At 37.4% G+C, this 13,138-nt stretch overlaps 2 protein-coding genes and 1 long non-coding RNA gene across 4 annotated transcripts in view; 1 reads left to right on the forward strand and 2 right to left on the reverse strand.

Annotated features, from left to right (window-relative positions):
* LOC106954658 (uncharacterized) overlaps positions 1-303 on the reverse strand; it is a 5,786-nt gene extending 5,483 nt beyond the window's left edge. Inside the window, exon 1 of the long non-coding RNA XR_001426402.1 lies at positions 197-303. This is a non-coding gene — a long non-coding RNA (uncharacterized LOC106954658). The remainder of the gene's footprint in view (positions 1-196) is intronic.
* Positions 304-363: 60 nt separating this feature from the next.
* Positions 364-8,070, reverse strand: LOC106954640 (uncharacterized). The gene is made up of 8 exons (XM_015044318.1): positions 7,717-8,070; positions 7,565-7,616; positions 3,716-3,837; positions 3,529-3,602; positions 2,508-2,603; positions 2,219-2,377; positions 1,866-2,023; positions 364-475 (listed from the first exon to the last, which is right to left on the reverse strand). The coding sequence occupies exons 1-8, from the start codon at positions 7,982-7,984 to the stop codon at positions 364-366; spliced, it is 1,041 nt and encodes a 346-aa protein (XP_014899804.1). The 5' UTR covers positions 7,985-8,070.
* Positions 8,071-8,126: 56 nt separating this feature from the next.
* ednrbb (endothelin receptor type Bb) lies at positions 8,127-12,799 on the forward strand. 2 transcript variants are annotated; one of them, XM_015044684.1, is made up of 8 exons: positions 8,127-8,657; positions 8,841-9,308; positions 9,457-9,569; positions 9,784-9,988; positions 10,188-10,328; positions 10,422-10,555; positions 11,815-11,923; positions 12,563-12,799. In XM_015044684.1, the coding sequence occupies exons 2-8, from the start codon at positions 8,892-8,894 to the stop codon at positions 12,716-12,718; spliced, it is 1,275 nt and encodes a 424-aa protein (XP_014900170.1). In that variant the 5' UTR covers positions 8,127-8,657; positions 8,841-8,891; the 3' UTR covers positions 12,719-12,799. The 2 variants fall into 2 exon arrangements, with proteins under 2 accessions (XP_014900170.1, XP_014900178.1); XM_015044692.1 differs by having other exon boundaries at positions 8,127-8,585.
* Positions 12,800-13,138: the final 339 nt, after the last annotated feature.

Raw genomic sequence — 13,138 nt, forward strand, 5'->3', positions numbered from 1 at the left:
CATTAAAAGTGTAATTATTTACCGAATGACACTTCATGACAACAGTCATAAACATTCATAAAGACTCCTTCATGTTCATGACAGGTGTTATGTCATGTGTATGAAGGGTCAGTCTTATGCACACCCCTTCAAATAAAATGTTACCAATTACGGTTTTGGAAAGACTAGAGCTGTAGCACACATACAACATACATACCCTTGGTTCATCAGTTAGCTCTTCTTGCGACCTTGACACAATAATGCTAGATCCATGCGTTTTCTCTGGAGAACTAAGAAGGTCGTATCTTACATCCTTTGACAATGGAAACGTGCCTGAGCAGCAAAAGGGGAACATCCATTCATTGTATTTCTTTAGTAAGAGGTTTAGTATGCAACGTGCTTCACAGAATCTTGTTGGCTTCTTTTTCTAAAGAAGTTTACTTGTATACCTGGAGTCTCAAATCGTCTTTTTCTCTGGTGATGCAAACGTTTCATCCTACATTAGAAAATCCAGATGGTTTACACAACAGATGTAACAGTGCAATATAAGCGACTACTGCATACTGTAAAAAATAACAGCAACCACTGCATGGCGGTGGTAGAAGATTTACCATCACTTGACGGCCTTTTTAATGTTTTGTGGTAGATCAACACATAGTAATGCATAATAGTGGAAACAAAGGAATAGGATGCACAGTTTTGCCTTTTAAAAACACAAATCTGAGAAGGTCAGTGTGCATTTTTTTCAACATCCTCTCAGTTAATATTTTGTTGAATCGCTTTTTGCTAACTTTACAGCTGCCAGTCTTTTGGGGGTGTATTTGCACCAGCTTTGAAACTTTTGCCTGTTCTTTGCAAAAAAAGGTTAATCTCACTGTAATTGGATTGGCAAACTCTGCTACAGATCCTTTACTAGATTCAAGTCTAGACTTTGGCCCATTCAAACACATAATTGTGTTTTGATCAAAACTATTCTCATTCAATTCTATAAGTCTAAAAATCACTGTCCTGTTGGAAATGTAATCTCTGGTGCCTGTCTCAAGTTTTTGAGTCTCTGGCAGCTCAGCTCCATCTATCAACTCTGACAACAGCAAAATCCAGTCACCATCTAATATTGGTCTGATGTGGAAAAATGCAAGTCTTTCTTGCTAAACCAACAAAATGGCTTTTTTTTTTTTGCCATTCTTTTGGAAAGGCTGAATTTGTGGAGGAAATTAATAGTATTAGTTGTGGATCTCTATGGTGCAGTATTAAAGCCAAAAGTTTAGATGTTTTCTCTGCGTTTATGAGATGCAACCTATCACATGTAACTTGAAAGAAAGTTATGTGTGATAACTTCGTTTTGCGATTTGACTGCTTTGAAATTGTCCCCTGTTCTCTTTAAGAAGCTCCTGCTCTCTCCCTTCAGCTCAACGCCCCTCCATCATGCCGTTTGTAACTGCTCTTAAGAGCTTGGGACTGAGAAGCAGTTTGCATGAGAAGCTCAGCAGATACTCATTTCCACCAGGTGTTTGCTTGCTGCTGCTTCCACCAGTCTGGCAGAAGTGAGTGAGGAAGGGGGTTTGCATCTGCAAGTGTTTATGAACGCCCTGCCATGGGGAATTATATATTGTGACGTATAGCTCAGAAAAAGTTGATTTCACAGAATACCCACCGCAAAGGCCACCCACCCTCTTGAAAAAAAATTGAAATCTATGTATCATAACTTTGTGTTGGCTTATCACATCAACTCTCCCAAAAATGCATTCAAGTTTATGATTGTAACATGGTAAAATCTGAATTAAAAAAAAAAAGTGAGGATTAATAATTTTTTAAAAGGTTCTGTACGCTCTGCAAACAGTACCGTCCATTGAATTGCAGTATAAAGAGAGTGCTGTACCACTCACAATCCTCTATGTTCTTCTTCTTCAGTCTCCCACTCCTGTCTGTTCATAGACATACATTCATCCACCTCAAACGATATACCAGTGTATTTCCGTTCCAGTCTCTCCTTTTCCTTTTGCAAGATTTCTTCAAATTCTTTAGCTTCCTCATAATAGATGTCCTGGATAAAACAATTTCAACAGTTTTTTTTTTTTTATTTTTTTTTTTTATTTTTCCTCATTTTTTCCACTGCTGGTGCTACTCACCAGTGAACCTTGTCAAACAACAAATGAGGCGATCCTGCCATTTTGTAAAGGTTATCTGCGGTGTAATCACTTCTAATGAATTGATGTAAAGTAAAACAAGGCACACTCACTCTGTCTAAGAGGACCTCCTCTTTCTGTGATTTGATGATTGAAATGGACTGTAAACGCTGAAAACGCAGATTCTGCTGACAGAACTCACACAGAGGTTTGCTAGAAGTTTTTTTACGAAGAATTTTCTTCCTCCTAATCTTAATTCCTGGAAGCTCCAGCTAGAAGAACAGATTCACAATTACCTTTCACCTCAGATATTATAGCCTCCACACTATCACTGAGGGAAAACAACAACAACAAAAGAGACTGCAGCTGCTTTTTCTAAGCACTAAATTTGCTTGGCACCACCTGGAAAACACGAGGAGCGAACTTTGGCTCTCGCCTGCATGCTATGACACGAGGGAGTCCCAGATGAAGACCATCATACTCCCCCTCTCCTGCATCCTAATGTGAAACAAAAAACTTCAGCAAAAAAATCGCACATTGATTGCTGATCAAAAATGACAAATAATTTGAATCAGTGATGTCCAAACGTTGTGCAACATGGGCCACGATCAACAACTTGACAGTAATCAAGGCCACAAGGCTGCAAGAATTTTTAATAACTGAAATTGCAAAATCACTTTTTTTTTTTATTTTCAATTACCTTTATTTTTACCCATTCGATATTTAATATTTAAATCCAATGAACTAATCAGTCTGATGTTAATATAAAAGGTTATTTGTAGGTCATTGTGGAGCCAAAAACAAAACAAAAAAACAATATATTTGCCATTTGCATTACTAAAACACATTTCCAACATATTTTCTGGGTTTATGTGTTTTGCTTGATGCATAGGTTTAATAGACAACTGTGCTGAAGCCTGCTTTGAGTGTGGTTCTGCTAATTATCAAATTAAACATAAATGACAACAATTTGGTAATTAAAAGATGTACAATGCATACATTGTGTATCTCATTTTCTAATTTCAGAGAAAATCTTGCCCTGAAAATTGAAACTAAATGTCCATCTGCATCAACAGCTTTTACAAGTGGGGCAAATTTGTATCACTGTTGAATCGCAATCGCTGGCCACAAAAATTCATTCCAAGGTCTGCAAATGGTCCATGGGCTGCACTTTGGACATCACCGATCTACATCAGTAACTCAAGCGGAAGATAAAAATGGAGACTGTTGTTAGGAAGAGAGTAATTTTGATCATAGTGAACTAAAAACTGCGTAAATACAGAAAAAATTTACCGATTGATCTCAAAATACAGAGGATTGCATAGAGATCTTATTTATTCATGCATGTTTATGTGAACAAAAGCATGTGCTTTTGCTTGACTTGTTTACATAACCCAGATTTCTTTTGATTTGAGCAGCCTACCTCCAAATACACCACAACAGCGTCCCTGTACATTTCATCTTGCCACATCTGGAGAGTCTCCGCTTTCTTTTGAACTGCACCACGGAGAAATAATTAGGAATCTGACAGATGTCTATAAGTCATGGGAGGCAAAAATGGGGGTAGGAACAGGTGACCCATTCTCACCAAAACTGATGACACAGCTTACCTTGACAGCTGCAAGAGAAGCACTGCTCCACCTTCTCCCAATCTGTCTGCGTTTCAGTGCTCACCAGCGTAATAAATCTTCCATCCAGTGAGCAGACCTCCATGAAATGCGGTGAGTCTGGGCTGCTTGGAAGAACAGAGGGATAAGATTCAGCTACAGTTTCATTCAACTGTCTGAAATACTTCTGAAGCAACATGTCAGCATGCAAAGTACACCTTCTGCTGATACAGATCAGCTGCAGCGGTCACTAATGACGTGTTCTGTCTACCTCAGAAAAAATAAACATCTTGAATGTATTTGATCGAACTCAATCTATTTTCTACGTTGATTTAAGTCTGGTCACATAGAATTGTTACTGGTTAAAACTGAGACAAAGCTAAACTACATGTCATTTTTGTTATTACTATATTGGCCTAGGAGATTTCAAAGTGTTGCAGTTTTTGTCTTTTCACGCCAAACTCTTTCATGTTGTCCACGTGACATTTTCAGCTGATTATGCATGAGTCCATACCCTTCTGGAAAATTTTTCTAGCCAACTTTGACAAACCACCAGTGATATAATGTGCTCAGTCTGCTTAGTTTCCTGTAATATTTTTTTTTTCTCCTTTCTGAAACGTCAATAAACCATATGCACCAAAAGGAGGTCAGTTAAAGTTATTTTGGTTTGACCCAGGAGCAGAAACATGGTCAATGAAAGTGCATAGACAGAAAGGATATCAGTTTTCTTTATTTATTGGAGTTCATGGACATATTGTATTATTTTAGACATGGGTTCCTTCTCTATTTGCACTTTTGCAGTTTGATCTGTTTATCTCAGACTTGGATATGAAAAAAAAAGGCAATTGCTGCAAAACATTTTGTAGCCTTCATGTGTAATCTTATAAGGCCTGGAAAAGGGAGTGTTGTACTCATTTAAAAACTAGTTATTTTTTTATTTTCATATGTAAAGAAATTTGTTAGTTCACATTGACATTATAGGAGGATATTTTCAAAAGTCCCCTTTGGGGAATCAGAACCTCAATAGATGAAAATAGGACATGTTGCAAAATTTTCTGAAATAAAATACACTTAAATTAAGTAGATATGCGTTACTTTCATCACATTGATGAATGTGATGAAAGTATCTGAAGTATCAGAGGCCAATGTGTGAAATATTGGGACAGAAATAAGGACAATAAAAATATGAGATATTATTAGTTTTTATATAAACACTATAATGTAAGAATAGAGTATTTGTGTATTAAACTCTTAGCTACAATAGTTGATCTCAGCAAAGTTCCAATGGTTTAGTAAATAGGTAAGAAACATTTTGAGGTCAAATCAAACGTTTACAAAATTGTATCTGCATTTATTTTATTTTATTTTATTTTTTTTACCAATATATGGTAATTTTGTTCTATCCTACTTTCTGAATATTTTTACTTGAAAACCTAAACCTCTATATAACACTATAGATTGACTGAGATTCTGATCCTTGTTTGGACATTTCTCTTCAAAATAAAATATTAGAATCTTTGATCTAACCAATGTGCAGGTCAATATTATTCATTGGACTCAATCAACCTCCTTTACATGTAAAGTTAGAGAAATAAAGTGTTAAAACATTAGTTGCCAAAGGAGGCACGTATGACCTGTTGCACCATTGGTAAATACACATACCCAATAAAAAATAAAATCCTAAAAAGCCTGTTTGAACAAGCAGGAAATGACTACCAGGGAACAAAGAAAGGCTTATAGTTCAGGTAGAGTATGGGGGATGACTAAAACGCTGGTAAAGGACTATTCACAACTTGGAACACAGGTGTGGGCAAATAAAAAAAAAATGAAGACAAAGCCAATATGCAAGAAATGAACAAGAGAAAATACAGTACAGCAGAATGCAAAGCAAAACAGAAGTTAAAAAAATACTATCTTTAAAAACTACCATAACTATATCTTTGAAAATTTACAAAAAACAAAACAAAACAAAAAAAACGTATATTCATTGTACCAGACACATCACTCATTTAATCCTGTATTTAATGCTACATTCAACTGCCAGCTGTCAGCTGACTGGGCGCTCTAGGTTCGGTTTACCGGGAGAGAACGCCCGACTCCCGGCACATCGTTTCAAAAACTACCGCCAGCTTTCCCCAATGAGTGGATATTACACTAATATTATTCAGTCTAATTCTAGTTGTAAAACACTAAATGTTACTAAAGTATTTAATCTATTCCTGAGAAAATGAATTTTATTGATTAAAACTAGGCCTTAAAACATAATAGTTTTATTTAAATGTAATGTCTTATCTGAAATCCGAAGGCTATATTTGAAAATTAATAACTTACTTTATTCATTGCTTGTAGAAATGTGCTACACATGTTTGGAAGTTTTAGAATCAAACTAGCAGACTTTTATTTTTTATTTTACTTTTTATATTTTTTACTATAGAACAGCCTTTACTACAAAAGGTGAAGAATAATACAGATTTCTGGAGTATATAGCTGAAAAACAAACTACGGCTCCTTTTTTTTTTTTTTTTTTTTCCTTTGCCGCTCTCTGAGCTTCACTCTGTTACGGTTGCTAGGCAACATGAGTTACGCTGCGGGGGAAGCTAGACAGCTAGCTGAAGGCTAGACCTGTCTGAATTCACATTTTCTCTTCCGGTCGTCGTTTATTCTCGTCGGTCTTCGACGGGTCCTTCGAAGGACGCAGACCCTGAACTCTCCTCTCTGTGGGCTACAGCCAATCACCACCAAAGAAAAACAAACGACGCTCCTGGATTGGTTAGCCAATAGCATGCCACGTAGCATTGCCCAGACGTATTATGCCCGCAGTTCCAAGACTTCATTTTCTTTCGAACATTTTAGATCATATTCATAAACGATTTTAGATATGCTGAATGAAAACAAAATCATAAATAATTTGGTGTCACATTCCAAAGAAAAAATATGTGAATAGGTGAATGCACATACACTGAATCTTGAATTATTATTATTATTTTTACAAATTTCCATTTGCTAAAATAATTTATTCGTCCTGAAAATGTATTTTCAATGTGTCCTTAACACACTTACTAAAAAGTTTGAAAGTTTAGTTCCAGAACACATCTTCAACTTATGGTCTATTTTTACTGACGGGCTGCACATTTCCTTTTGCACTGTACCATATATTCAATTAGTAAATTTATGCATAAAATTTGTTACAAATTTGTATTAGTACAACTGCTAGTTTTTGCAGCTGTACAATTAACAATTTAATTCCATGGCAACTCATCTATAGTTCAGCTAGAAGTGATTTCTAACTTGGAGATTTAAAACGATCTAAATTCCACCAATAAGTTTGATCTTTTATGGCAAATGAGACGGTCATCTCTTGAACAATTAAGAAAACTATGTGAATTAAAGTATCAATTTTAAGATACTTTTTAGTGATTCAGATCCTTCTTAAAACATGTGGAAATAATCATTATTAGCATTCCAGCAATCAAACTCGTTAAAATGGCTGAGCAGGGTTCTTTTTTACATGTCTCCATTGGTATTTTTGTGACAATTCTTCATAATAATGAGCTCAGGTTTTTGATTTTAGATGTGAAGAATTGGGATCATGTGTAATTGCAGAACAGGTATCTAAAGCCCTTTTTGCAATATACAAGACAATTTGAATGCATTTCACTCTGAGTGTTTCTTAGACTTTATAACTTTTAAGGATTTTTAAAAAAAGAGCGGTTTTAAACAGGTTAAAAAAGTAAATCTAATGGTGTTTAAAAACAGATATAGGAAGACAACGACAGTAAACAATACATATAGCAATCAATGAGCAAAAGAGAAAAAAAGAAAATAAATATTTCTACATTACTACTTTCTTACAGTTTCTCTTCTAGCGACGCTGTACTTGAATCTTCTGGTTCTCTTGAGTGCCCTACCCGCCAAAGAAACAGAAAATTAGATTCATGTAGAGCATAAAGACAGTCTGACTCCATATATTTGTCATATTTCCCCCCCCCCCATTTCCAACTCACTTTCTTCAATCTGCTCCTCAGAAGAAATGCCAGCACGTACATTCTCAAGGTCATTTGTCACCGGCGAAGCACAGATCTGAGCTTCGGAAGGGGAGCTGGAGTAGTTGTCGGCTACGTTATTAACAATGGGGCCTCTCTTGTCGTCACATGTCTCATGCTCCTCCAGGCTCTCCGAGTTGTCATAAAGCTGTCGAGAGGAGAAGTCACCTTCTCTGGGACTCTCAGGAGAGGAAGAGGCAGCTTCTTCCTGGGACGGAGACAGACTCATGTTTTCAAAACGTGATATGTCAAACGAAGCAGTCTCCAGAGAAAGCTGACTGAACACGGTACAGTTCCGATCCCCTATCCTATTTGTTTTTGTTCAAGCGCCGTTGCCTGGCAGTATCTGTGCATCAAGATCATCAAAAATGTCACATAGTTTCAAAAGATTATTTCCCCCCTTCTGTTCGTTACTTTAATCTACAGCGACTTGAAAGAGTGTGTGGAATGCTTTGTAGCTTGAGGACAGATTTCTCGCAAGGTTGAAATACACATTTTGGAGCACTTTGAGAAAATTAAAGAACTTTATTTCAGCGAGTATTGGACACCATGTTCTCCAAAAAAAAAAAAAAAAAAAAAAAAGAAAGATGGAGAAACTGTACAATTTTATACCCACTGAAGACTGAAATGATCTCACTCCTGGATAACAGACAGTACACTTCACCACCACCCTTTCATTCAGAATGATGCATCAAGGGGAGTAATTACAGTCACTACTGACAGATAGATGAGTAATGCTGACAACAATACTTTAGTCTATAAAACCCTGATTTCTCTCAGTTGGATATGAACGTTCGTAACAGGCACGGCAACAGAGCGTCGTCTTTTGTGTTAAATATAAAGTCTATTTTTTCTTAAGGTTTTACAGCGACTTGCTTCACACAGAGTGTGTACAACTGAAGGTAGGCTGAAATAATTCACTGTATCACACTATTTCAGCTTCGTTTGATCATTTCTTTCTGCCTTTTGATCAGGAAATTAAATTAATCCTTTTCCATTACCTCAATGGCTTTGCTGCAAATCTAAAGGCAATATATGCTAATTATTGCATTTCTTTCTCTCTCTCTCTCTCTTTTTTCTTTTAGCCCAGATTTAGCAAAAACCCCTTCAGGATTTTATTAAGGAAATCAGAAACAATGAGGACCGTGACTCTCCTTCTGTGTTTTGGAAATATATTTGTAGCATTACAGGCCAGTGATCAGCATTCAGACCCACTCTCTGTAATCGCGGCGTATGAAACAGCTTCCCCCGGTCTTTCGGCACTGGAAAAACAGCAATCCAACATCTCGGTTCTTCCAACCCAAGCAACGGGAGGAAAAAGAGCACAGCCCCCCATGTGCTTAGAGTCTGCTGGAATCAGAAGCGCCTTCAAATATGTCAACATTATGGTCTCTGTGGTGGTGTTTGTCATTGGAATAGTGGGGAATTCTGCTCTGTTGAAAGTCATATATGCAAACAAAACCATGAGAAGTGGACCTAACATTATCATTGCGAGCCTCGCTGTAGGGGATCTGATCCACATTGTGATAGATATTCCAATCAACTCATACAGGGTGAGTTATTTGCCGTATGCTGTGTAATAGCATTGAGAAAAACACATTGCACCCTTTGCTGCTTTTCTGCATTCTGTTCTGTTTGAAGACTTCGATCCTGATGTCCTTCTTCTTTCTCTTAACCGAATTGTCCTCGTCTTTGTTGCAGCTCCTGGCAGAGGATTGGCCATTCGGTTTAATAATATGCAAACTTGTCCCCTTCATCCAAAAAACTTCTGTTGGGATTACTGCGTTGAGCTTATGTGCCTTGAGTGTTGACAGGTAGGGAGATAAGCTGCGCTGTTTTGTCGCCTCCGTGAGAAGAGTGTTTTGAGGCTACAATCTGCATTTCATCAAGCAGACACATTTTGTTCAGCTGTAGTCCTTGAAATGCTCTTCAGCTAGAAAAAAATGGAAAAAAAAAAAAAAAATTTGTTCATTCCCGCAGACAAAAAAAAGTTCCCCAAGCCATGACATTTTCTCATTGATTTTGCAGATACCGCGCTGTTGTATCCTGGAATCAAATCAAAGGCATCTGGGTTTCTGTGCGGACAACGATTGAAATAATCCTGATATGGGTTTTTTCCATCCTGCTGGCTGTCCCTGAAATTGTCGGCTTTGATATGATAACAATGGACTATAAAGAGAAGCATCTGAGGATATGTCTGCTTCACCCCATCCAAACCACACAGTTCATGCAGGTAATGTCGTGCTGTTCAGCAGCACAAAGTAAACAGAAGATTTCAAATTTTGTCAAATGCAAGCCTTGAAATGTCAAGTATGCTTTTATTGATGTCCTCGTTGACCTATAAATACGCACATCAGTATTGTACTGTTGGTGCTGTCCCGTTGCCATGGACAATGACGGTTTTTCTGCCATGTGTCTTGTTTAATTTACAGTTTTATAAATCTATAAAGGACTGGTGGCTCTTTGGCTTTTACTTTTGCATGCCACTAACCTGGACGGCAGTTTTCTACACGCTGATGACCAGAAAGATGCTGAGAAACACAGAGAATACATTAAGTGACCACATTAAACAGGTTATAAAATTATCCTCTAGTTTCAATCTCATTGTGTAACCTATAGCAGCATCCATTTTAATTTGAATGTGTGTTAAATCTCTCCTTTCAAAGAGACGAGAAGTCGCCAAAACTGTCTTCTGCCTGGTTACCGTGTTTGCGCTGTGCTGGTTACCCCTGTACCTCAGCAGAATCCTGAAATGGACCATTTATGATGAAAGGGATCCAAACAGGTGCCAGCTACTTAGGTGAGCATTGTCATTACTTTTTTCGAAACTTAAACTATAATGGAGTCACTCACAAAATTATTCATAACCTATAAAATGTGTCGCATTTTGTCACACAACCACAGAATTAAAGGTGAAAATAATGAAATATATACATTTATATGACAGAACAACACTAAGTCATGCCTAAATTGGAAGTGGAAGGAAAATGATCATTTGTTTTCAAAATGTTACAGATCTAAAGGGTGTGGCAAACATTCATAGGCAATGCAATGTTACCTTTAGAGCTGTGTCTCACTGCTTTAGATATTTAGACTGAATGTTTTGCCCAATGTTCTGTGCTCAGTCTTAGCTACAGATTTAAATCATACCCATAGCACGATGTTACCACCACCATGTTTTACCATGTCATCTTTGAACCACACATGTATCACACTTTACTCAAATCTAATATAAACCCACTACATAACTGAGACCAGATTATTTTAGAAGGGCTTTGCAAGAATATTTTCAAAGCCATTCGCAGTAACGCCTTCAAACTTGAATACACACTATTTCATAGTCCAACATAATCTAGTACAAAATTGTTGAAAGTAAATAATTCATAGTTGTATTTTTAACAAGTAAAAATCTGAAAAATGTGGCATACATTAGTATTAAGCCCTCTTTAGACTGATACCCCTTAAAATCTAAGACGATCAGAAGTCACACAGCCTGTTTAATTTGAACTCAGTGTAAATACACCTATTTTGAGATACTGAAAGAAACAGTATCATGAAGACCAAGGATCACAGCAAACAAGTTGGAACAAAACTGTAATAAGGCTCCAATGAAGTTTAGTCAGGAATAGGTCATAAGATGACATCTCGAGGTCCAAACTTTTCTTAGAGTAATGTTCAATCCATTATTCGATGAAGTAAAAGGTATGGCAAACCTACCAAAACATGGCTAAACTGACAGACCAAGCAAAAACTGTACTTATCCAAAGAAGAACCAGGAAACCCATGATAACTCTGAAAGAGCTGTAAATATCTACAGTTCAAATATAAGAGGAAAGTGTTTTGATTCGCTGAAATCTTTTCACATTTAAAACAACCTATTTTTTTTTTCTTTCATGTCTACTCTGTAATTTATGTTGTTTATTCCAAGCAATCTCAATAAATACTGTTTAGTTTGTGACTATAGCATGAAAACCTACAGAGCAGTTTTAAGGGATATGAAATGAAATTCTCATGCAAGGTACTGCAGGTCATTTTCCTAAAGTATGCATTCCGTTCCAGCGCCTTCCTCATCCTTGACTATTTCGGCATTAACATGGCTTCGCTGAACTCCTGCATCAACCCTATTGCGCTGTACATCGTCAGCAAAAGATTCAAGAGATGTTTCAAGGTGAGTGTTGCCACGGTTCAGACAAGACTTCTATATGTTAAGAACATTGCAGGTGTCTGTTGAATGAGCTGTGAGTGTGTCTGTGTGTGTGCGTGTGTGTGTGTGTGGGGCATCGTAATGGAGTCATGTCTGCAAAGACTGCTGCTAGACTGCACACCTCAGGGGGTAATAAGTGAAAATGACCTGGAAAAAAATTTAAAGGGAAAAAAAAAAAAAAAAAAAAACGTCACTTGGCAATCTACCAGATAGTCTGTGAATCAAACTGACGTGCTATGAAGAAGAAAATGTGACTTGCAGGCATTTTTTTTTAAAGAGGAGCCATTTAAAGCTCTTTATTGTACTACAAGCGCAGAGGAAGATATTGGAAATATTCACAGATTCATTTTGACTCACATTGGGTTACCACAACAGTTCACATCTAACATTTGTTTTTTTAGGGTTTTTTTTTTTTTTTTTTTTTGCTACACTGCTAGTGTTGTAGTATAACTAAATAAATAAAACAGATCCATTTTATTATAATATCCACCTCTCTAAACTAATTCAGTTTTGTTTTGTGGATCAGTTCTACACGACAGGAGTAAGATGTTCTCCCTGTGATGTTGACGTGTGCTAGCTGAATTTTTCCATGTGGTCCTCCAGGCATGTCTGTGCAGTCTGTGTCTGCCTCTTCAAGCCCGTGCCAGCGATGAAGCGCAGTCTGTTTTGAAGTCCAGAATGCAGGATCAAGCCTCAGAGCAAAGCAGCAACATCAAAGCTCACAAGGAGCCTCCACCTGTTAACACCTTACTGTGTTAACAAAAGTCCAGTGGAACCGTGAAAATACTTTTTGATCCTGTCTATAGTTCTTCAATAAATAAGTATGGCGTTCAAAACAAATACCAAGCCGGGGCCTCCTGTCTGCAGCTCGACAGCCTCCGACATGCCAACCCGATAACGCAGGGAGCCTCTGAATAACGCGGGGCACTGTCTTTTGTAATGCTGTCGTCAGCTGAACATCTGCTTTGGCGTGAGCAACCTGGAGTGAGACTGTTCGCACTATTATTTGCCCCTCAGGCTTGACTCGCTTCCAACCATTACGTCAGGCTTCACCTTGTACCTTTCCTGTATCATGCATCACACTCCTTAAATCACTGTTTTGGATGCAGTGTTGACTTGGCACCCGTCAACATGTATCCCGTCACAGCTTAAGGCTTGCATGCATGAATAATAATATAT

This window comes from Poecilia latipinna, unplaced genomic scaffold, assembly GCF_001443285.1.
Source record: "Poecilia latipinna isolate Pla-1442-1.1 unplaced genomic scaffold, P_latipinna-1.0 Scaffold37, whole genome shotgun sequence".
In the NCBI taxonomy this organism is placed as follows: Eukaryota; Metazoa; Chordata; class Actinopteri; order Cyprinodontiformes; family Poeciliidae; genus Poecilia; species Poecilia latipinna.

Bases quoted from the DNA above. Each gene is read 5' to 3' on its own strand.
- LOC106954640 (XM_015044318.1), bottom strand. From the start codon at position 7,984: ATGAGTCTGTCTCCGTCCCAGGAAGAAGCTGCCTCTTCCTCTCCTGAG. The intron at 2,604-3,528 runs GTAGGCTGCTCA...GTTTCACATTAG, and splicing joins CTGTTGTGGTGTATTTGGAG to GATGCAGGAGAGGGGGAGTA. The intron at 476-1,865 runs GTGAGTGGTACA...TTTCTAATGTAG, and splicing joins GAAGAAGAACATAGAGGATT to GATGAAACGTTTGCATCACC.
- ednrbb (XM_015044684.1), top strand. From the start codon at position 8,892: ATGAGGACCGTGACTCTCCTTCTGTGTTTTGGAAATATATTTGTAGCA. The intron at 9,309-9,456 runs GTGAGTTATTTG...TCTTTGTTGCAG, and splicing joins TTCCAATCAACTCATACAGG to CTCCTGGCAGAGGATTGGCC. The intron at 9,989-10,187 runs GTAATGTCGTGC...TTTAATTTACAG, and splicing joins AAACCACACAGTTCATGCAG to TTTTATAAATCTATAAAGGA.